The 24,386-nt window shown below is 38.6% G+C and overlaps 1 protein-coding gene across 4 annotated transcripts in view; it reads left to right on the top strand.

Annotated features, from left to right (window-relative positions):
* Window positions 1-10,824: 10,824 nt before the first annotated feature.
* The window catches only part of b3gat1b (beta-1,3-glucuronyltransferase 1 (glucuronosyltransferase P) b), a 19,773-nt gene continuing 6,211 nt past the window's right edge, over window positions 10,825-24,386 (top strand). Inside the window, exons 1-5 of one of the 4 annotated variants that reach the window (XM_057821722.1) lie at window positions 10,825-10,943; window positions 15,033-15,219; window positions 16,044-16,493; window positions 16,991-17,284; window positions 17,544-19,561. In XM_057821722.1, the coding sequence (XP_057677705.1) occupies window positions 15,055-15,219; window positions 16,044-16,493; window positions 16,991-17,284; window positions 17,544-17,630 (996 nt within the window). In that variant the 5' untranslated portion in view covers window positions 10,825-10,943; window positions 15,033-15,054 and the 3' untranslated portion in view covers window positions 17,631-19,561. Of the gene's footprint in view, window positions 10,944-15,032; window positions 15,220-16,011; window positions 16,494-16,990; window positions 17,285-17,543; window positions 19,562-20,453; window positions 20,639-24,386 lie in introns of those variants that run through there. The other 3 variants (XM_057821721.1, XM_057821718.1, XM_057821717.1) reach the window with 3 other exon arrangements.

Below are 24,386 nucleotides of genomic sequence, written 5' to 3'. Positions count from 1 at the left end.
TATATTATTATTAAAAAAGGCATGTCCGATATTTTTTTGCCGAATCCGATACTTTGAAAATGACGTGATCGGACCTGATCGGGACATCTCTAATGATAACTAAATGCTGCCTCACCCTGCATGGTTCTTGTTCTTGGAACATACAGGAGACCGGTTCCAGACGACCTTAGGGGTCTAGATGTTTCATAGGAACAAATCAAGCATGTATTTTGGTCCAAGGCCATTAAGTGTTTTGTTGACAAGCAGTAGTATTTTATAGCCTATCCTTTGACTCACTGGAAGCCAGTGTAACGATTTCAAAACCGGTGTAATGTGGTCCAGTTTCCTTGTACGAGGGGTATTCAAAAAGTAATACACCCAACTTTATTATGTACAAACAAATTATAATAGCAACATATATTATACATCAAAATAAAGGTACAAGTGTAAGGATTACATTTTTACTCCTCCACATAGTCTCCCCCTCTCTCAAGAGCTACAGTCCACCGATGAACGAGGGCATGTATACCAGTGTTGTAGAACATAGCCGGTTGATCTCCAAGCCAATTCTTGACAACAGTTTTCACTTCATCGTCATTGCCATATCGGCTGCCCTGGAGTCCTTTTTTCATTGGACCAAAGAGGTGGTAGTCTGACGGTGCCAAATCAGGAGAATATGGCGGATGTGGTATCACAGTCCATCCAAATGAAGTGATGACCTCCATGGTCCTGATGCTTGTGTGAGGACGTGCATTGTCATGCTGGAGGAGCATGTTTGCCATGTCCAAGTTGGGCCGAACACGTCGAATTCTTGCTTTGAGCTTCCTAAGAGTCTCAATGTATACCTCCACAAACCAAATCCACGAAGGATGTCAAGGCAGCATGTTGTGGGCTTTAATTTTGGCACAATTTCTGTTAAAGTGGCATAGTCCAAGAAGCTAAACTGTCTAAGATTGACGTGGGGGACATTTTGGAGTCATTTAGTGTAACAATTGTTAATCTGGAGTTGCACACAGTCTGTCTTATCTTTAGTACTTTGTGTGTAAAGAATGCTGCGAAATCATTACAGGTAACTGAGGTACTGATGCTTGTGGGTTTGTCAGTTTGTTAGCAACAGAAATATGACTGAATGTAAGGGCGAAGGTTTGGTCTCAACATTGGTAGGGACGATAAAACAGCATAACCTGCATGTACACATTTTGCTGTGGACGGGATAATAATAAGACCAAACACATTGGGTGAACGGGGGGGTCTGAGCTAAATTTCTCACGAATATGAACCTAATTTATTGCCTGGCTAAATGATTAATGCAAAATAAATCTGTATGGATTTATTCTAACTTAATGTGTATTGGTTCAGGTAATACACCGTTCGATTCATACCTTTGTTTTCAAAAACTACTAAAGAAACATTTTCAAAACTTCCAGAATAAATGTGAGGATTTTATTAGCAAATTTAAATTGTATTATTTGAACATAATGTATGTTAACATAGAATGGAATGAAAAAGTATCTAAACCTTTTGGAATTCCTCACATTTCTGCATAAAATCATCATCAGATGTGATCTCATCTTTGTCAAAATCACACAGATGAAAAAAACAGTGTCTGCTTTAACTAAAACCACCCAAACATTTATAGGTTTTCACATTTTAATGAGGATCGTATGCGAACAATGACAGAAGGGGGGGAAAAAAATAATTAGTGAATCATCACATTTAATATTTTGTGAACCCCCTTGACAGCAATAACTTCAACCAGACGCTTCCTGTAGCTGCAGATCAGTCTAGCACATCGATCAGGACTAATCTTGGCCAATTCCTCTCGACAAAACTGCTGTAGTGCAGTCAAATTCCTGGGATGTCTGGCATAAATCGCTGTCTTTAGGTCATGTCACAGCATCCCAATAAGGTTCAAGTCTAGACTTTGACTTGGCCACTCCAGAACGTGTATTTTGTTCTTCTGAAACCATTCTGAAGTTGATTTACTTCTTTGTTTTGGATCATTGTCTTGTCGCAGCATCCATCCTCTTTTTAGCTTCAACTGTCGGACAGACAGCCTCAGGTTTTCCAGCAAAACCTTTGAATTCATTCTTCCATTAATGATTGCGAGTTGTCCAGGCCCAGAGGCAGCAAAACAGCCCCAAATCATGATGCTCCCTCTACCATGCTTCACGGTGGGGATGAGATGTTGATGTTGGTGAGCTGATCCTTATTTCCTCCGCACATAACATTGTATGTTACTCCCAAACAATCCAACTTTGGTTTCATCAGTCTGTAGAATATTTTGCCAAAACTTAAATGAGCAACAATGTTTTTTTAGACAGCAGTGGCTTCCTCTGTGGAGTCCTCCTGTGAATACCATTCGTGGCCACAGTTTTACATATAGTTGATATGTGCAAAGAGATATTGGACTGTGCCAGTGATTTCTGTAAGTCGTTAGCAGACACTGTAGGGTTCTTTTTTACCTCTCTGAGTATTCTGTGCTGAACTCTTGGTGTCATCTTTGGTGGACGGCCACTCCTTGGGAGAGAGGCAATAGTGCCAAACTCTCTCCATTTGTACACAATTTCTCTGACTGTCGATTGATGAACATCCAGACTTTTAGAGATGGTTTTGTATACTTTTCCAGCTTTATACTGTACAAACCAACAATCCTTGATCGCAGGTCTTCAGACAGCTCTTTTGACCGAGTCATGATGCTCATCAGACAATGTGTTACGGCTCACTCCTCCTCACCTTCACATTCTCCCCACTGACTCTGCTCTGCACACCTGTCACCAATCACCACACCTGCCTCCACTCCACAATCAACCACCTGCCACTATAAGAGACCGGTCTGCACAACATTTGGCGCCAGAGCTTCACCTCACCACGCATGGTAAAAGTACAGGCCTTCCTTTTGCTCAACTTGCAACTCATCTGTGCTTATTTTTCCTCAACAGCAATACTGAGCCAATCCAGCCTTCCAGCACATTCAAGAAAACTGCAGAGCCACCACTTCTCACCAATTTTCCTTTGTTTAATAAACACATCTTGGACTTTGGATTTCTAACTTCTCTTTGCTGTGCTTTTGGGTCACACCGTCTTGCCACCATAACACAATGCTTCTCATCAAGGCAATTCTTACCCGGTGTATGTTTTATAGTGGGCAGGGCAGCTTTAAAGCATTCATAAGTGATTGAGCACACACCTAACTTAAAATGTTTGTTAAAAATTGGTTTCAATTGCTCTTTAAGTCCCCTTAGGCAGAGGGTTCACTTGCTTATTTTTCCCTCTTCTGTCATTGTTTGCATGCAATCCTCATTAAAATATGAAAACCTATAAATGTTTGGGTGGTTTTAGTTAAAGCAGACAGTTTTTTTTTTTTCATAAAAAATGGGGAGAAGGGGGTGAATCTTGGTTCACTACATTTCTCAGTTTAATTAACATCATCATTACTAGACATCGTCACTAGACATAATACACTACTGGGGCACAGCTGGGCAACGGCGAGCGAGCTAAAAAATTTTTTAGCACTACTCTATCATAAAGACTCAGAAATAGCGCTTCAAACTATAGGCAAGGCCAATTTATTTATATAGCACAATTCAACACAAGGCAATTCAAAGTGCTTTACATCACATGAAGATCATAAAAATCACATTTAAATCAATACAACGTAAAAACCAAGACAAAAGATCGCATTTAATCACAGAATGAAAATAAATAAAAATAAAACAAAAATAAAAATAAAACAAAAACTACTACTACTAATAATAATTGAAATCAGCAATGGAGATAAGCACAAGAGGAGTAGAAAGCAGGTAGATTGAAATATATAGACAGTTATGGATATGCAGTGCTAAACAAAAGCGTTTTTAGCCCTGATTTAAAAGAGCTAACAGTTTGAGCATACTTGAGACGTTCGGGTAACTTGTTCCAGAGGTGAGGAGCATAATAACTAAATGCTGCCTCATCCTGCTTGGTTGTTGTTCTTGGAACATGCAGAAGACTGGTTCCAGACGACCTTAGGGGTCTCGATGTCTCATAGGAATCTAACAAGTCAAGCATGTATTTTGGTCCAAAGCCATTAAGTGTTTTGTAGACGAGCAGTAGTATTTTATAGTCTATCCTTTGACTCACTGGAAGCCAGTGTAGCGATTTCAAAACCGGTGTAATGCGGTCCAGCTTCCTTGTATTTATGAGGACTCTGGCTGCAGCATTCTGTACTAGCTGCAGCTTCCTGACTGATTTTTTATCAAGACCTGTAAATATACCGTTGCAATAGTCCAATCTGCTGAAAATGAATGCATGCATAAGTTTTTCCATGTCTTGTTGAGTCAGAAGCCCCTTAATTCTGGTTATATTTTTTAGGTGGTAATAAGCGGATTTAGTGACGGACTTTAGATGGCTATCCAATTTTAGGTCTGAGTCAATAATTACGCCAAGGTTTCTGACTTGATTTGTAGCTGTAAGTGACATTGTGCTAAGTTGGCTGCTTATCTTTGACCTTTCCTTTTTTGGCCCAAAAATGATCACCTCTGTCTTCTCCACATTCTCCACAAACTATATCTAATAAGACCAAAATACGAGTTTCTGTCCAAAAAAAAAAAGTGACGTTTTTTTTTGTTTTTCAGCCAACAGTTTTCAAAATCAAAACTGTGAAATCCCTTGTTGATAGTCAATTCACCTCTGCTCATGCTCATCAACTTCCATCTCTCCGTCACCTCTTCCGACATTCTGCTGCTCTACTTTGTCTGGACAAAAATGAAGGATATATCACTTTTAGTATTATGTAATCAGTATTTCTCAATTTGTAGGTTGCGATTTAAAAGTGTTTTATGTTGCCTAGTTGGTTTACCTAACTTACCTCTCTCATTCCTCCTTGTGGGTTTATCCTTGCTGCAAGCAAATAAGTTTCTAATATGAATTTGCAAGAATAATGCTGTTTGAGTCAAATAGAAGTAAAAATTAATACATCTTGTCACAGGTTACAGGAAATACACTAACAAATAAAACGCTTGTAAAACAGCTGGAAATTATGATGCGCGCACGTACAAAATTGATTGAGGTTGAATCCCAAAGAAAGGCAATTAATTTATACAGATTGATTCTATTCATTTTGGTCATATACAAAAATAGCAATAAATAGCATTAATATTGATGCAATTCCAATACCACAAATCATATTAACACAATGTTATACAAAGCTCTTGAGGGAGAGCCTCTCACTCAAATCACATTTTATTGTCATTGTATTCATAGCAAAGTCGCTAAAAGATGACAGCTAATCTGCTACTTCAATTTGAAACCATAGTAGTTTACCGTAGTTAACTGCCTGACACGTAGGAGTAAAGTTGAACCATTTAAATTCACAACTCATATGAATAGGCGACCAAACATATATCAACGCAGAGGTAAAAACAAACAACATGGATGGGAAGTTTAATCTGGCATTTACCTGGGAAGATGTCATTTGCACCATCGACTGTATGATTGGCGCTCACACCTGATGATGTTGATGATGCTGCATTCACGTCTTGTTGGAGTATTCGAAAATAATAATTGTCTTATTACATGGTGTCAGCCTTGGAACCTTCCCCACCAGATGGCAGTCCAGTGTACACAATTTTGCTTTGCCACATGGATGCTGTCACCAGCAATCCAAGACATCCTGCGTATGTGCCCGAGACTATGAAACAGTTTTTATAAATAACAGAATGTACTTGGAAAAAAAACTTAGAAGGTTATTATAGAAAGTCACATAAGCAGGTTGTACCCCAGCAATCACCTTGCCACAGTTTTCAATTAGGCCTTGAAGAAGAAAAACGTTCATTTTCTCTTTACACAGGTTCTTTAATTCTCTCAATTTACAGGAGTTACGACACGCAATTCAGGAACAAAAAGAAAGCAATCATCACCTAAGTTAAATACATTTATTAAGAAAAGAACTATTAAAAGCTGGCCGGCCAGACAAATACTCTCGAATGCCCTAGTTGCCTTTGAGAAGACTGACCTTTCAACGCATCCATGTTTTATTATTCAAATCCAAATAGGCAGGACCCCATTTTAACCCATGAAGTGGCTCACAAGAAAGTGGAATTTTACCAGCAGTTACGTTATGTTTTCTGCTTTGACCTTGCTTCAATGGTAAATGGTTTTACACTTGTATATCGCCTTTCCACCTTTTTAAGGCCCTCAAAGCGCTTTACACTGTCTCCTCATCTACCTACTGGCAGGGGTGAAAGTGGCTAGAATTTCTTGCCGGAACTCCCCGACATGAAGGTCGCCACGGAGCCCTAAACCCTAACCCTAACCCTAGCCAGAAATTTTCTTTCTTTATTTTTTCTTTCATTTTTGGGGGGGGTCAAACCTCTTAAACCACTGAAATGCAAAGAAAACTGTTTTAGCAGTTATTTCTATAACACAAAAACTTGATTTTCATTCAAAATTGTATTTCTTCAATGATTTGCAAAATAAGTTAACAAAAACAGCAATAACCCCAACCTTCATCTCCTAATTTTTATTTGCCCTCACATACTAAATGCCAAATCTCAATTTTAACTACCGTAATTTTTGCACTATAAGGCGCACCTGACTATAAGCCGCAACCCACCATATTTGACACCAAAATGATATTTGTTCATACATAGGCCGCACTGGACTATAAGCCGCGGCTATCCTTATTGTATTATGGGATATTTACACGAAAAGATATCAACCAGTAACATTTGATTTGACAGCGGCATCATAGGACTGTCATAAGACTAAATTAACCACCATGAAGCCTTGAACCAATTGGCTGAAAAGCTTCATTGCTTCATTCAACCTCTGCTGCCACCTGCTGTCAACACTGTTGCCTTCCAACATGCCTCCTAGCATGCATTGCAGCGCTACAGATGTAAATAAAAATAAAAATACATGTTGTGTGTTAATTATTAGTAACTGTTCCAGTTGTTTCATTAATTGCTAGTTATGGTATTTGCTAACACTTTATTTTAAAGAGACATGATAAGATAATCAGAATTATGACATGACACTGTCATGGCATTAATGAATGCTTATAACGCATGTCATTTAATGTCATCTGGCAAATTATCCTAACCCTTTTGAATGATGACGATCCGAGCTGGACATAAATGGAGTTAAGTGACATAATTTGCTGGATGATGCCTAATGACATCTGTCATAAGCATTCAGTAATGCCCATGATAGTGTCATGTCATAATTATGACGTTCTTAAGACGCCACTGTCAAATGAAGTGCTACCCATTAACCCAAATAAATCAACAAATAAGCCGCACTCAACTATAAGCCGCATGATTCAAAATGAAGGAAAAAAGTAGCGGCTTGTAGTCCAAAAATTACGGTACTTAAGAACAGAGGATATATATTAAAATCAAGTTTAGGTAAACATTTACTTTTTTTTTTTTTTTTTAATAATAAAGCTATAAGTAACATACTTTCAGAAAAATAAGTACAAATGACTTATATTATACAGAGTGAAATGGAATATATTTTGGAGATTGCGCAAACATAGACTTTTTAAAATCATAAGGAAATGAATAAGTAGCCTCACGTAAATTAACAAACATAAGTCCAAAGTGCACATTGACATTGACAGCTAAGATGTTCTGAAACTCCCCGTCAGAGCAAATAAAACTAAATATGATAAATAAGCCTCCTCAACTCTTTTGTTGCTCTTAAAGATTTGATCCATTTTAAGTTGCATTGCCCTTTTCAACAAGCTTTTTTTTTTTTTTTTTGCTGTTCCAAAAAACAACTACATTTGAACCAATCAGAGCTAACCATCTCTGCTGATCACATGTCAGTATGTCAGCCAATTAAACGGATAAATGAGTCAGTCCAGGTGTTTTGCTTTGCTGCGTGCATTCGCATTACGCTACACAAGCACTTTATTATGGTCAAGAGCGTTAGTGATCTCCTCAACTGATTCTATTAAGGCTAGTGATGTTGAACTGTTTGCCCTAAATCCATACTGACCATCAAAAAGTAAGTTATATTTACTGATGAAATTATCTAATCTTTTGCTGAATAACTTTTCCAGAATTTTGGAAAATTGTGGAAGTAGAGAAACAGGCCTGTAATTTGTGAAGTGGTGTCTATTCCCAGGCTTGTATAATGGCACTACTTTATCTATTTTCATTTTGTTTGGAAATGTACCTGTTTGAAATGATAAGTTACAGATGTATGTTAGTGGTTTTGAAATCCCCTCAATGACCTTATGACATTAATAATCAAAATGGTGAAGGCGTGTGTGGCGGTCGGTTGCAATAACAGAGAAGATAAACGGAGAGACTTGAAGTTCTACCGTATTCCGAGAGACCCGGAGAGGAGAGCGAGATGGACTGCTGCAATTCGACGAGAAAACTGGGCTCCAAACGATTACCACGGATTATGTAGTAGTCATTTTATATCTGGTAAGATGCATTTAATATATATTTAGAGGGTTTTGGGCTGACAACCACAATTAAGATCATTGCGAGGCTAATCGCCGACAACATACAGTTTCAAATTCAAGATGCTTACTTCTTCCACCATCATTACATTTTGAATAATATTTAGCTGGTACCAAGTGAAAGAAGCTGGCCTCGTCGACGAATTATCAGTTAAACAGGTGTGTCCAAACCTTTTGCAAAGGGGGCCAGATTTGGTGTGGTAAAAATGCGGGGGGCTACCTTGGCTGATTTACATAGAACAATATATTTAAACAAATTTTAGCAAGCCCTTCTGTGTGTCACATTTGCTTTATTATTTTTTTTAATTCATAATTTCAACAGTCTCGTCTTTGTGGGTTTCTCTTTCGACACTCGGACTCTTGCGAAATACTGCTGCTGTGAAAAAATAAACTAGCTTCAAGTTGCTATAATTTCTCGCTGCGCATCTTCCCCGTAATGTTGTCGTACATGTCAGCGTGTCTTGTTTAGTAATATTGCGTCACATCGAACTCTTTGAAAACAGCGACTGTCTCTTTGCAAATGAGGCAGACACAGTTGTTGCGTGTTTTATTGAAGAAATAGTCCAATATCCACCTATCTTTGAAGCGTCGGCCATCGCAGTCAACTTTTTTTTTTTTTTTTTGGATTGTCGCCATTTTAGAAATCACACAGGGTAATGTTGCTTAGAGTGCTGCTCTTAAAGTTTTTCAAACTTTCGTGAGAATAGGCTGATTTTGTGTGGACAAGATTGTTGTAGATATCAGGGTAGCAGATGTCAGGCAGAGAGGGCGAAGACAGCGGGTCGAAAAATATCGATTTAGGCATCAAATATGGATCTGGCGAATGGATAGACTGAAGCTATTCCACATAATGCCTTTTATGCAACGCATCCAATGAGTTTACAGCGTCTGAAAGCACCGGAGCTTCCATGAATTGCTCTATAAACTGAACGACTAATTGAAACCATTGAGAATAGGGCTAAACAGAGACGGACAATATGGCGGCCGGTTACAGCGACATGTCATTCTGTGACGTTGGTGAGTAGGGTCTATACTGTTCAAAATTGTCTGTCTAAATATATTAAATACAAAAAAAAACTTCTTAGTCAGGGAATGACAAAAATAAATAAAAATGGAGCCTTCTTTCAGGAAAAAAAACACTGGGGAGAAGGGGGTACACCTTGGTACACTAAATTTCTTACTGAGCATAGTTTACTATATTTCTCACAGTTTAATTAACGTTAACCTAGTAGAAAACACATACAGAAAGCCACTTCTCCTAAGCAGCTTCCTACTCCGTTAGCAAGTTAACACAGTTTAATGTAATGGTAATGCTAAACTGTAATGCAGGTCGGACTTTCAGTAGCAAAATTAGTGGTACGTTTCATAACAATTACGTTTTTAAATTACTTACAGCGGGCTGCTGGCCCAAAAAAACTTGTAATATCCCTCCAATGTAATGTAATTCTGTATTGTGAGAGTTGCTTGTGTATGTACGGGGGGGTTTAAGTCATCAGCCGAACAAATGTGCGTTTGAGGAAAAAAACATGGAATGGCACATTCAGCAAGTGAAAAAGGGGTAAATGTAAGTCTGAAAATAATGAAAATTATTCACTTAATAATCGTAGGGTCAATTCTATCGTTACAACAAATGGGAAGACAATCTAAATGACCTATATAACTGAACACATATTCTAATGTAAACAAGGTTGCTTAAAAGTTGGTGGGGACAATTTGAGCCTCCTGAAAAGTTTTGTCCCTACCGTTCCTATGGTTTTGGTTTTGGTTGTGGTTTGGTTGTGGTTTGTGTTTTGTTGCGGTTTGGGTTTTGTTTTTGTTTTTGGGATTTTGTTTAGTTTCGTTTTAATTCGTTTTGTTACGCATCAGAGACGGTGTAGCATGATGAACAATGTATAGGTATATTTCACAGCTACCCTATTTTAACTGCATTGTGATAGTTAATACACCAATATTTACACACTGGAAAACAGCCTCATTTTATGTGAGTGATATTCTTGTGTCATACAGTATTTCTATTTTCTGCAGTACTCTCAAGCCCCGATCTCAGTTTACCACGCTCTGCTATTTACAACCTTTTAAGAATTGAGACCAAAATGGATACGTTTTTTTTAATAGTCAAATTTACTATTTATACTTCTGATAAACAAGGTCTTTTAAGACCCACTACATCCCCCAGCAATTGCTGTGATATTTACTATGTGATTTATTTAAACGTCTTTAGTCCTCCAGCCATGATTGCCCCTCCACCAAGTCCTCGTCCCATTAGCTTTGACAATCCCAACTTTTGTTTATGCAATGAGAAGCAGCATTATTCCAGAGGAATGACATCCTCAGTCTCTGGAGGGGCTGATTTCAGGACTCTACACAACGCACAATGATTGGTTGGCACCTCGTGGATGCTGTCACTTTTCATTCCCAACTATGTATCAAACATGAAGCACTTTCAAAGCAAGTGGATCTGATGGATTCCTAGCTGACAAATCAAGACCTTCTACTGTACTTGCATGTTAGTCATTGACGCAGAACAGCAAAATTAGGCAGTCCATCATTCTTTTCTGTGAGTATGCTGTTTTACACTTCATCTTTAAGTTTGTTAATAGACCTGAAAGAGATTAGTGACTCTGTTGTATACTCTAATAACGTTATTGACTATCAGATGCTACATATCAACATAGCTACATCAATTCAAAAGTGAGATAATTTGACGGATAACTAAATGAAAAAAACTATGTAACTACATATGGCGGAAAACACTCAAGTGACTTGAAGTTCCGCTCTGAGACCCCCAATTTGAGCAAATTTCAAAATTGTCCAATATGCACGTGTGATACATCATTGGAAAGCTTAAAATCTCTATTTTCTGGGGGAAGAAAAATTTTGAACAGGAGGGTATTTAAAAAAATAAAAATAAAAAATTAAAGCAAAACCCTAACTAGAGGCAAAAGCACGTGAGAGCAGAATTAAAGATTCGATCCAAAAACTCCATAAAGCATGTATCACCGAGTGTCAAGACACAGCTGTGAATGGCCACCGCTGGATTTTTTGGGGATTTTATGGGTGAAACACGGTAATATAACATGGGTCGCGATGCAGAAATCGCAGACATCAAGGAGTGGTCGAGATGTTCTTTTCCATATATTTACACTTTTAAACTTTTTTTTTTTTTTCTTCAATTTTTCTTTGTTTGGATCGATTATTTATCATTGAGCATATCGGAGAATATGCGTCAGTAACAAAAAAAAATACAATTAAGCGAGAGTTATGAGGTAGATATCTGTGACCTTTTTATAGACACCATTTTTTTCATTGTGACGTAATTTGTTTAAAAGTTTAAAATATGCGAGTGAATAATTTTTTTAAGTTGTTGTTTTTTCTTCAATTAAATATTAAACATAAATTAATGATTCTAAGCTAAAAATGACAGACATTTTGAATAATGAATATAATTACTTTCTTTTTATGGCTAGGTTGAAGCAAAAACGGTTGCACGACGTCTGTAAACGGGGGATTCCAGGGTAAAACGGACAAATCAAAAATAGTTCGGGGGCTTAATGCGCCATGAATCTGCTATGCTACAAAAACGGTTGCGCGACGTCTGTAAACGGGGGATTCCAGGGTAAAACGGACCAATCAAAAATAATTTGGGGGCTTAATGCGCCATGAATCTGCTATGGCAGCATTTAGACATATTGTTCTATCAAATACAAATTATTTTGGATTAAAATACAGCAGTTTCTTTTAAAGAAGAGTGCAAGAACAGAAACTGCTTTTTCAGTCTTGTCTGTGTTTTCCGCCATATACATGTAACACTATTTTTGGATTATAATCCACTATAGGATCATGCATATAGCAATTACATATCGATGACATGCTTGTTCGAAGCTGAACTCTTTTCATTAGGGCATCCGTCAAATTATCTCACTTTTGAATGGATGTATAATATCCAAGCTGGACATAAATGGAGTTAGTGACATTATTTTCCAGATGACACTTCATGACATCTGTTATAAACATTCAGTAATGCCCATGATCATGTCATGTCCATAATTATGATGGTCTTATGACAGTGTTATGACGCCGCTGTCAAATAAAGTGTTCCCTATCAACTCAAATACATTAACAAATAAGCCGCACCGGACTATAAGCCGCATGATGCAAAATGAAGGAAAAAAGTAGTCTTATAGTCCGAAAATTTTGATACTCCATTATTGAAACAAAACATATGAGTATTGATCCCTTAGTGTTGATATGTAGCCTCTGATAGTCAATAACGTTATTAGGAGTATACAACAGAGTCACCAATCCCTTTCATCCGGGTCTATTAACAAATTTACGGACTGGAAGGAGATCAAACTGAGAAATAGTTGTAAGTGGCAAAATATTGGGTTTCTTGGCGAGATCAGGAAATGAGGAAGCTTTGAGGCAAGTTTAAGAAATGAAATACTTTGCTCATTCATATCTTTCACTGAGATGACTGAGATAGTGAGTCCAAGTAAGGAGATCAAATTCAGAAGCATTTGAGATTAGATCTCATAGTTTTCTCATGGTGAAATCTTGAAAGGACACAGCTGTGAGTCTTTACTGACAAATCGTGCCAGTAGAACTATTTCTCAAGACCTTCTCATGTAATGCTCACTGTAAAACTTCCTTTTCACGAGACAAATTTAAGAAAACTGAGAAAACTGCTCTGGTCTCGATTGTTGCTTATTCACTTCTCAGAGATATACAGTGGGGCAAATAAGTATTTAATCAACCACCAATTGTGCAAGTTCTCCTACTTGAAAAGATTAGAGAGGCCTGTAATTGTCAACATGGGTAAACCTCAACCATGAGAGACAGAATGTGAAAAAAAAAAAAAACAGAAAATCACATTGTTTGATTTTTAAAGAATTTATTTCCAAATTAGAGTGGAAAATAAGTACTTGGTCACCTACAAACAAGCAAGAATTCTGGCTGTCAAAGAGGTCTAACTTCTTCTAACGAAGTCTAACGAGGCTCCACTCGTTACCTGTATTAATGGCACCTGTTTTAACTCATTATCGGTATAAAAGACACCTGTCCACAACCTCAGTCAGTCACACTCCAAACTCCACTATGGCCAAGACCAAAGAGCTGTCGAAGGGCACTAGAGACAAAATTGTAGACCTGCATCAGGCTGGGAAGACTAATTCTGCAATAGTAAAACGCTTGGTGTAAAGAAATCAACTGTGGGAGCAATTATTAGAAAATGGAAGACATACAAGACCACTGATAATCTCTCTCGATCTGGGGCACCATGCAAGGTCTCACCCCGTGGCGTCAAAATGATAACAAGAACGGTGAGCAAAAATCCCAGAACTACAAGGGGGACCTAGTGAATGACCTTCAGAGAGCTGGGACCACAGCAACAAAGGCTACTATCAGTAACACAATGTGCCACCAGGGACTCAAATCCTGCACTGCCAGACGTGTCCCTCTGCTGAAGAAAGTACACATCCAGGCCCATCTGCGGTTCGCTAGAGAGCATTTGGATGATCCAGAGGAGGACTTGGAGAATGTGTTATGGTCAGATGAAACCAAAATACAACTTTTTGGTAGAAACACAGGTTCTCGTGTTTGGAGGAGAAAGAATACTGAATTGCATCCGAAGAACACCATACCCACTGTGAAGCATGGGGGTGGAAACATCATGCTTAGGGGCTGTTTTTCTGCAAAGGGACCAGGACGACTGATCTGTTTAAAGGATAGAATTAATGGGTCCATGTATTGAGAGATTTTGAGTGAAAATCTCCTTCCATCAGCAAGGGCATTGAAGATGAGACGTGGCTGGGTCTTTCAGCATGACAATGATCCCAAACACACAGCCAGGGCAACAAAGGAGTGGCTTCATAAGAAGCATTTCAAGGTCCTGGAGTGGCCTAGCTAGTCTCCAGTTCTCAACCCCGTAGACAATCTGTGGAGGGATTCGAAAGTCCGTGTTGCCCAACTACAGCCCCAAAACATCACTGCTCTAGAGGAGATCTGCATGGAGGAATAAGCCAAAATACCAGCAACAGTGTGTGAAAAGCTTGTGAAGAGTTACAGAAAACGTTTGGCCTCCGTTATTGCCAACAAAGGGTGCATAACAAAGTATTGAGATGAACTTTTGGTATTGACCAAATACGTATTTTCCACCATGATTTGCAAATAAATTCTTTAAAAATCAAACAATGTGATTTTCTGTTTTTTTTTTTTTTCACATTCTGTCTCTCATGGTTGACGTTACGACAATTACAGGCTTCTCTAATATTTTCAAGTGGGAGAACTTGCACAATTAGTGGTTGACTAAATACTTATTTGCCCCACTGTAAATGAGACATGAATAAACTCTCATCTTCAATTTTTCTTTGCCATGGGTCATTTGAGTTGAATGAGGATTTTTTTAAATTTTATTTTAGATTGACTTGGTACTTTATGAGTATCCCGTACTCAAGTTAGTTTTGGTATTGTGACAGCACTGGTCCAAAATGTCAAATGCATTAAAAGTTTTTTTTTTTCCACTGGGTGAGCATGAAACGTGTTGCTACTGGCTGCTTCATTTAATGCTGCTATCATTTCTGTATTTTGTGTCATACAGTTTAGAGAGACTGTACCGTGACATGAGGATGCCGAAAAGACGGGACGTTGTTCCCATTGTATTGATCCTGATGCCTATGGTTTTCATCATTTATATTTGGCATGACAATATAGTCTCTCCTCTAATTGCAGGCCTGAAAGGTAAGAAACTACCTACAAGGACTATACTGTGTAGTACCCACAGGTGGGTAGTAACGCGTTACATCTACTTGAGTAACTTTTTGAAAAAAAAAATGTACTTCTAAGAGTATTTTTAGTAACCCTTACCTTTTACTTTTTTTTAGATTTGTGAAGAAGTGGCTAGTGGCTACACTAGTCATTACATTTTTCCTCTTTATTCTTCATATTAGATTTTACTTTTTTCTTTTTTTTTCATTGAGACGTCTCAACAATAATCACATGACTCCATTACACCAATCAGACTCATGCTTGCAATTCTGTGATCACGCCGGCATGTTCAATCACGTGGCGTCTTTAAAGCACCATAAAAAATGAAATATTTGACATAGAGCAGTGTTTTTCAACCTTTTCTGAGTGACAGCACGTTTTTACATTGGAAAAAATCTCGCAGCACACCACAAACCAAAAATGTTCCAAAATGACTCTCTGTACAATATACACTGCTCACAAAAATTAAAGGAACAAAGTGTTCCTTTAATTTTTTTATCTGACAGAATTGCAGGGGTTCCAATAGTTTTGGCCAGCAGTGTATGCACTGTTAAATAACCGCTACATCAGACTGTGTACCTTGTAACTTGTAATGGCGAAGTTTTAAATCTGGTTGTACTCTGTACAATGACAATAAAGGCTTCTATTCTATTCTATTCTATTCTATTCTATTCTATTCTATTCTATTCTATTCTATTCTATTCTATTCTATTCTATTCTATAGTTTTCAGATAGCGCATAAATAAATTTGCTTTGCTGTTCAATAATTTTGTTCACAAATTCCATAGTTAAACTGTTATTTTCTAACATAGGACACTGGTGCAGCAATGCCCTTGCTATCAAGGAATCTCACTCACAGAGCATATTCGAGGTGGTGCACATTGAGAACTTCTACAGCCGGCCATTACCCAAGTCTGACATCCTGACAACCATATATGTCATCACCCCAACCTACCGCCGGCCCATGCAGAAAGCTGACCTCACTTGTCTAGCCAACACTTTGCTCAATGTGGCCAACCTGCACTGGATCGTAGTGGAGGACTCACAAAAAAGGACGTCTTTGGTTAGTCGTCTCCTTCATGAGACAGAACTCAACTACACCCACCTCAACGTTCAGACACCTGCAAATTCCATAAAGCATGCGCGCCCAGGTCAAAAATTCCCTAGGGGCACTTTGCAAAGAAATCTTGCCTTGCAATGGCTCCGAGCGACCTTCAATGACCACAATACCCAGCCGGGCATTGTCTACTTTGCAGATGATGACAACGCTTATAGCCTGAAAGTGTTTGATGAGGTGAGGCTTGATTTTCCAGTCACCCCAAGTGCAGGAAGGGCTGCTGCACCACATAAGCAAGGAATGCTCTGCGCGTTTTGCCCTTACATGATAGAGAGGGTGCCACAAAAAATGGTCCAATTTCATTTTATAAAATCTAAAGTCTGTCACTGTCAAAGTTCCTCTAACAGCCAGCTTTATCTCCCTTAAAAAGCAATCTGGTTACCAGTCCTTATTTTCGTTAGTAGTAATAGCACCTTTGACAAAATGCTAGGTAATGGCCATGATATAACCTAATTTGACATCTGCATTGCTCACCACATCATGTTATTATCACTTATGGTGTTTAAAATAAAAGACGATTAAAAAAATAAAAATAAATAACATTAACACATGAGGTGGTGAACACTGCTACTAAAATTGGGAAAGAATCGGCCACTAACAAAGATAAACATTGACTATCTTCAATATGAAATCAGTTATATTATACCAAATTCTTTTCTGTTTCCATCTACCAGATGCGATCAACGAAAAAGGTCTCTGTGTGGCCTGTACCATTTGTTGGAGGCCTTCGGTACGAGTCCCCCAAAGTAAACAGCTTGGGGAAGGTGTATGGCTGGAGTGTTGTATATGATCCACATCGACCGTTTGCCCTTGACATGGCTGGCTTTGCAGTAAACCTGCACCTCATCCTGTCCAAGCCTCATGCATATTTCAAGCTAGATGCGAAGGGAGGCTACCAAGAAAGCAGTTTGTTAATGGAGCTGGTCACCCTCAACGATCTGGAGCCGAAAGCAGCAAATTGCACTAAGGTAATGCAAGAAGGTTGAATGCGTACACAAAATGTTTAGCAATGTTATATGTTTAAAGTCACATCAGCTTTGAAAATGTGTCAAATCATGAGAATCTATAAGAGTTCAGATTTAGAACGCTATTTTCTAAAAGGCACCTTCACTTGGCATAGACTGGTCTAGATTTGTAATTTACTTAAATAGGGCGGTAAATCCTTTGGGTGTGGCATTTCAGAGGTGTTTTCCATCTTAGTTGATCTTGCTTTTCTTTTTTATGCAGGTATTAGTGTGGCACACCCGTACAGAGAAGCCTTTACTCATAAATGAAGGAAAGATGGGATTTACAGATTCGAATGTGGAGATTTGACAACAACTGACCAAAACAAGTAAAAGTCTGACTTTCATTTGCAACTACTGTATTTCATTTATACACACTCTAGGAGTCAAGGCTTCAATATTTTTGACCCCGAAACAATAAGGTGCTACATATTGCTAGTGCTCTTGGCACATGTTAGTGTTATCTTTATTTTACTTGTAAGACTGATAAATCAGTATGTTATTGAAGGATTCATTAAAATCTCACAAGATTTAAACACCTCCGTGAAGATGACTCGACTCGTGTGCTGCGATTAACGTCACTCAAAATTAATACAGGTACCGGTAGTCCCCGACGGGGAGTTACGACGGACCCAACTTACGCGATTTCGATTCTACAACGCCTCAGTCTCTTCGCTTATTTTTTGTAAATGTTGACTTATTTTGTGATGCATGCTTTTATTTTTGCGCAGGAAGCGTAGAGCAGGAAGCGATCGGATGTACAGACACGCGGCATCACCTCACTCAGGCACACACAGAGCAGCTGTCAGCCGAGTGACAGAGGTGATAGCCTGTGCGCACATTTGTTGCTTGTGAGGCCTCCAGAGGCGACGGCTGTATAGACCCTACTCACATGACGACACAACCACGTCCCCGCGCCATATTGTCCGTCAACTCGTCGTTGTTGATGCATTACCGCTACGTAAATTCTTCCTATTATGGCATGTTTTTCTGCTCGTTAACATTAATAATCAAAATGGTGAAGGCGTGTGTGGCGGGCGGTTGCAATAACAGAGAAGATAGACGGAAAGACTTGAGATTCTACCGTATTCCGAGAGACCCGGAGAGGTGAGCAAGATGGACTGCTGCAATTCGACGAGAAAACTGGGCTCCAAACGATTACCACGGATTATGTAGTAGTCATTTTATATCTGGTAAGATGCATTTAATATATATTTAGAGGGTTTTGGGCTGACAACCACAATTAAGATCATTGCTAGGCTAATCGTTGACAACATACCGTTTCAAATTCAAGATGCTTATTTCTTCCACCATCTTTATTTTTTGAATAATATTTAGCTGGTAACAAGTGAAAGAAGCTGGCCTCGTCTACGGATCATCAGTTAAACAGGGGTGTCCAAACTTTTTGCAAAGGGGGCCAGATTTGGTGTGGTAAAAATGTGGGGGGTTACCTGGGCTAATTTACGTAGAACAATACATATAAAGAAATTTTAGCAAGCCCTTCTGTGTGTCACATTTGCTTTATTTATTTATTTTTTTTTAATTCATAATTTCAACAATCTCGCCTTTGTGGCGCTCTCTTTCGACCCTCAGGCTCTTGCGAAATACTGCTGCTGTGAAATTAAATTAGCTTCAAGTTGCTTTAATTTCTCGTTGCGTATCTTCCGCGACTGTCTCTTTGCAAATGAGGCAGACACAGTTGTGTATTTTATTGAAGAAATAGTCCAATATGCACCTATCCTTGACGCGTCGCAGTCAACTTTTTTTTTTTATTGATTGTCGCCATTTTAGAAAATTGGAAGTAAAGGGTCACACGGGGTAATGTTGCTTAGAGTGCTGCTCTTTCAAACTTTCGTGAGAATAGGCTGATTTTGTGTGGACAAGATAGTTGTAAATATCAGGGTAGCAGATGTCAGGCAGAGACGGCGAAGACAGTGGGTCAAAAAACATCGATTTAGGCATCAAATATGGATCTGGCGAATGGATAAACTGAAGCTTTTCCACATAACGCCTTTTATGCAACGCATCCAATGAGTTTACAGCATCAGATAACACCGGGGCTTCCATGAATTGCTCTATAACTTGCACGACTAATTGAAACCATTGAGAATAGGTCTAAAAAATGACAGACAATATGGCGGCCGGATACAGCGACACGTCATTTTGTGACGTAGGTGAGCAGGGTCTATATAACCCCTTTTGTACTGTTTAAGTTTTCAATCGTGGTCGAATACTTACGCGAGTTCATATGATTGTTTTTGATTATGTGCCGACGCTAACTGATACATGCTAATCGTTTGTTATTGCTGTATCAGCTGCTACTTGTCAACGCAAATTTGAATTGCTGTAATTGAAGATGAGTCTGATATTATTTTGTTTTATTTTAGTTTCATTTTGCAAGTGTTGATGTCATGAGCAGCTGAATAAAGTCGGCAAACCACACGGACGTCTGACATAGTCGTTTCGGAGCTTAGTTCACTGTCTAGGTAGGACTCCAACGTCTTAGCGAGGAGAGTACAATGACGTATAATACATGTTTTTGATTTTTTAAAAACTTTTTTTCAGAGGGTGTTTTTGGGTATTTTAAGGGTTCATTCCGACTTGCGCTGAAATCCAGTTTACATCGCCAGCGCAGGAACGGAACTCTACCAAACGAATATCTATAAAATGATCGCAGCACAAAGAAAAATTTTTACAGTACAAACGAATGGCACCTTTTCGAGTCCATTTTGCAATAAATGGGAGGCTGTGTGACATCATCACTCAAAATGTATATCTCAAAAATGATAATAGGACAAATGAAAATTTTTATAGCACAAACGATTGACACTATCTTTAGCCATTTTTAATCAAAATGGGGGTCTGGTTGACCTCACGTTGATTCATAAAATAATTGTTAATATTCATAAAACGATAGCAGCACTAACGAAAATTTGGTAACACTTTATAATAACTATCCGTTTACTAGTTAATAGATCAATAGTAAACTGTTGATGAATGATTTATTGCTGATTTGTGAAGTATTTGTTAACAGTTTGTTAAGCATTTACAGGGTGTTCTTAACCTGAAACACAGTTTGTGTCGAAACGTTTCAAGTTTTTGTGTGTAACGTTTGGCATTTCTATCTTTTCAGGTTAAGAAATGCTGTTCACGTCAAAAGAAAAGGCATTTTGATAAGGCATTTTGCAGGCAGCGCTCATGTTGCACATTTATGAAAATCTGCCATAGAACCAACAAATATTTGTACTTTTCTTTGTATATTTAACAAATAAAACTTAAGACCTTCAACATAAAGTGTATATAGTTTTATTAAGATCCATCAACTAGCATGGGCATTTAGAATGGGGTCAACCATATTGGAACACCCTGTAAATGGTTAACAAACTGTGAACAAATACTTCACAAATCAACAATAAATCATTTATCAACAGTTTACTAATGATCTATTAACTAGTAAAACGGATAGTTATTATAAAGTGTTACCGAAAATTTTTACAGCACAAATGTAGCACAAACGAATGACATAATATTTCTATAGATTTGCGTCTGATGAGGGGGCTGAATTTAATTTGTGACGGACCTTGCCGGAACAAGATCCGGCACCTCTTGATTTTGGCCTCCCTGTGTTCCGGGACTTATTTGGGCAGATTCGGCACCTCTCGTGTATAGAAAATAATAATAATATGAAAATGTTTTTTAAAAATGTATTGTAATAGCCCCGAATGGGGGGAAAGAAGGACAGGAGTCGTTGATGGCTTTCTCCACTTTATTGTGGCAACAATTAGAAAACAATAAACAAAATAACAGCGGAATGCCGCCACGTTCAACCGCAAACTTTGCTTCTCGGCCGTTCCCCCCTCGCTTCCTACTACTTGCAGCTCTCCAGTCCCAGTGTCTCTTAAAGGGACCGTCCATAGTGTCTTATTTTGAGCTTTTTGTTGAGAAAGGTATCGAACGCACGACGTGCTGACAACTTTGTTTCTTTATTAACACATGGAGCTAACAGCACGAGCAGAACTTGTGGCTCTCGGCAGGCTGTGCCTCTCTATCTCACTCCCGCATCACGTGACCAGAACAACAGTAACGTTGCGTGCACTTCAGGGTGCCTCGGAAAACATTATTACAGAATATTACACATAGTTACAGACATTACAGTATAAAGTAAAATAATAGTACGCATAAATTCATTTACAGAACAAATACCAAGAATTGCATGTTGTTTATAAAAATTTAACGTCATTTGAAAGAGTCGGAGATTTGTTGATGCACTGAAAAGCTGGACCAACAAATCACGCCCCTAACATAGAAAAAAAAAAAAAAAAACTTTTGAAATTAGCGTCATCTGGGGAGCAAGCAGCCAACATCAAATGTTATTTCAACATGCCAAAAAGACAGTTGCATTCAGTCTTTTTTCAAAAAGAAGGAAGATTGTTAAAAATGAGTCAGAAAAACACACAAAAAAGAAAAATCCCACAGCATGGCAAGTGGGCATTTGAGTGTTGTTTTCGTCACCATTTTCTGCGTATGTTCCGGGACCTGTGCCCGTCTCGTCATCCCTGCGTTGTAATATGAACTTTGCATTCCGGCACTTTATGATTTACAAATTAAGCACTGGAGGTGACTTACTGGTGCAAACTTTAATGGAGATGTGAACCTAACCAACACATATAATATTTACATCGCATTGACATTTAATAACTATTGAAATTAAAAATCAGTATCACTGTCAGATGGTTACATCATCATCAAACTCCTCATCCCATCATTACTTTGGCTCGAACTTGTGTGAAACAACGTACTTTTATATGCAAGGGGAATGAAAGCCTGGATGCATAAAAACAAACTCCTTCTAGTGGAAGGATTCGTCTTCATTTCCTCAACCAGTAAGGTCTGAGGCGAGTTTAGACAAAGAACGTAAGGAAATTTGGAGTGCAAGAAAAGATGGCACAGCAAATGCAGAAAGAACCCTCCTTTTGTTCTGAAATAGACTAATAAAGGGAGTCCTTGTCTGTCAATGAGGGGCCCACTCATTTGTACGGTACTGAGCTACTGTGCAACTGCTGCTACAAAATCCTGATTATGCACGCTATGCTGTCACTGTGTGCATGACAATTTAAGCTGCATGAGCAAAGATTTATAGAAAACAAATTGAAACGATACATGAAGTCTATTAACTCATTCAAATCTGGATTAGAAAATAATCTGAATCAGGAAAAATGTGAACATAGAATAATTTTCCTTAGGTGGGATGGTATTTGGCATCTCGGAGCAATTCCAAGACCCCTATTAGCGCTCCAATCAGCTCGTGGACACTCTGCGATGAGATTTGATGACAGTGGATGTTCCGGAGTTGCTCGGTGGAAGGCACGAAATGGGCTGACCAGTCAACAGTATGCCTTTGTCATTCAGGAATTGCACCAGCATAGGACCTGAGGAGCTCATCCAGCTACCAGGGTGGACTCTACTAGTTTGGATGGAAAAACATGGGCACATGGGCTGCTGGTGGTCAATTTGTAGAGGTCTGTTGTTGCTTCTACATCAGTGCTTCTAATTTATTTTCTGTTACGACCCCCCCAGAAAGACACCAATATAGATCAATTTACAATAAAGTATAACTTTATTAACTGAACATGTTCAAAAACTCAGACCTCTCTATTTAGATTTTTTCAACATAGAGTGATGAAATTTGGGGAGTCAATACGTTGTGCAAAACTGCTCCAAAAAGTCTCTTGCACCCATATTCCAAAACCAACAGGAAATCAGGTATTTTGGATTGAATGTGAATTTTTTTAATCAATTAACAGAGTGCACATTTGAGACCTTGGTGCCTAGGGAGTTATTTGGTGACCATGATATTAAAAAAAAAAAAATCAACATATAACATTAATCCCTAAAGTTAAATACACTGCTGTTTCAATGTTTTATTTATATATTTTTACAACCCCCCCCCCCCCCCCCCCCCAAAAAAAATCTACCACTTTTTTTCTCCCCAACAACAGGGAGTGCTGCAGCACCTTCAGCACCCCACTTCCCGCACCACTGGTGTCTCAACATAAACAAGTTCACTGATGATTGTCAAAATCAAAATTGATGCAATGTTTATAATTATCAGCAAGGTCCTAAGACACACCACGCCACTGTCTATGCAGGTTCTGTAAGTTTCCATCTGTGTCCGTGTAACATCTTCGCCCTGGACAGATGCGAGATGCATATAGATCATTTCGATCCTTTTTTTTTTAGTAAATTTTGAAGGCAGTTTCCCTCTTTCTTTTCTTTTCGTCATCTCCACTCGTATATGTGCCAGCAAAAGTCGACGCCATGTCTGTTGATCTTAAGACTGAAACCACGGTAACAAGACTCAGCTCCTATTGGTGCACTTGACTAAAAACCGCTGCGCGCACTGCAAATCTTAGTCCGCCTGTGTAAATATCACTACGCCACAGTAAACAAACAAACAAAAAAAAAGACTGACACAAAAATGCTCATTATTAATAAATGACTGGAAACGGAATAGAAACTTTTTGGGGTACTAATTAGCAACAGATGTGTTTTATAAAGCAGAGTTCTTGTAGATCCACTTGAGTGGAATGAACCAACACGATCTCGCTCAGCCAATACAGCCTACTGAGCAAATGTTACTTAAACAAAAATAGTGCAGCAACATACAGTGCCCTCCATAATTATTGGCACCCCTAAAAAAATGTGTTTTTTAGCTTCTAATACATTTTTTTAATTCAAATAATATGGGACCTTAATGGAAAAAAAGAGAAAAATCCAACCTTCAATACAAATGCATTCATTCAGTGGGGAAAAAAATCCCACATTAAGAAAAAATTATTTGACATCAAATAATTTGTGTCACAATTATTAGCACCCCTGGTGTTAATACTTTGTACAACCCCCTTTTGCCAACAAAACAAGGTCTGGGGACTGAGATGGCCATGGGAGGAGCTTGATTTTGTGTCTGGTGAACCATTTCTGTGTAGATTTGGCCATATGTTTAGGGTCATTGTCTTACTGAAAGACCCAGCGACGACCCATCTTCAGCTTTCGGGCAGAGGGCAAC

The sequence above is a fragment of the Corythoichthys intestinalis genome, chromosome 18, assembly GCF_030265065.1.
Source record: "Corythoichthys intestinalis isolate RoL2023-P3 chromosome 18, ASM3026506v1, whole genome shotgun sequence".
In the NCBI taxonomy this organism is placed as follows: domain Eukaryota; kingdom Metazoa; phylum Chordata; class Actinopteri; order Syngnathiformes; family Syngnathidae; genus Corythoichthys; species Corythoichthys intestinalis.
The sequence above is the reverse complement of the archived record's forward strand: the minus strand, read 5'-3'. Positions and strand labels throughout refer to the sequence as shown.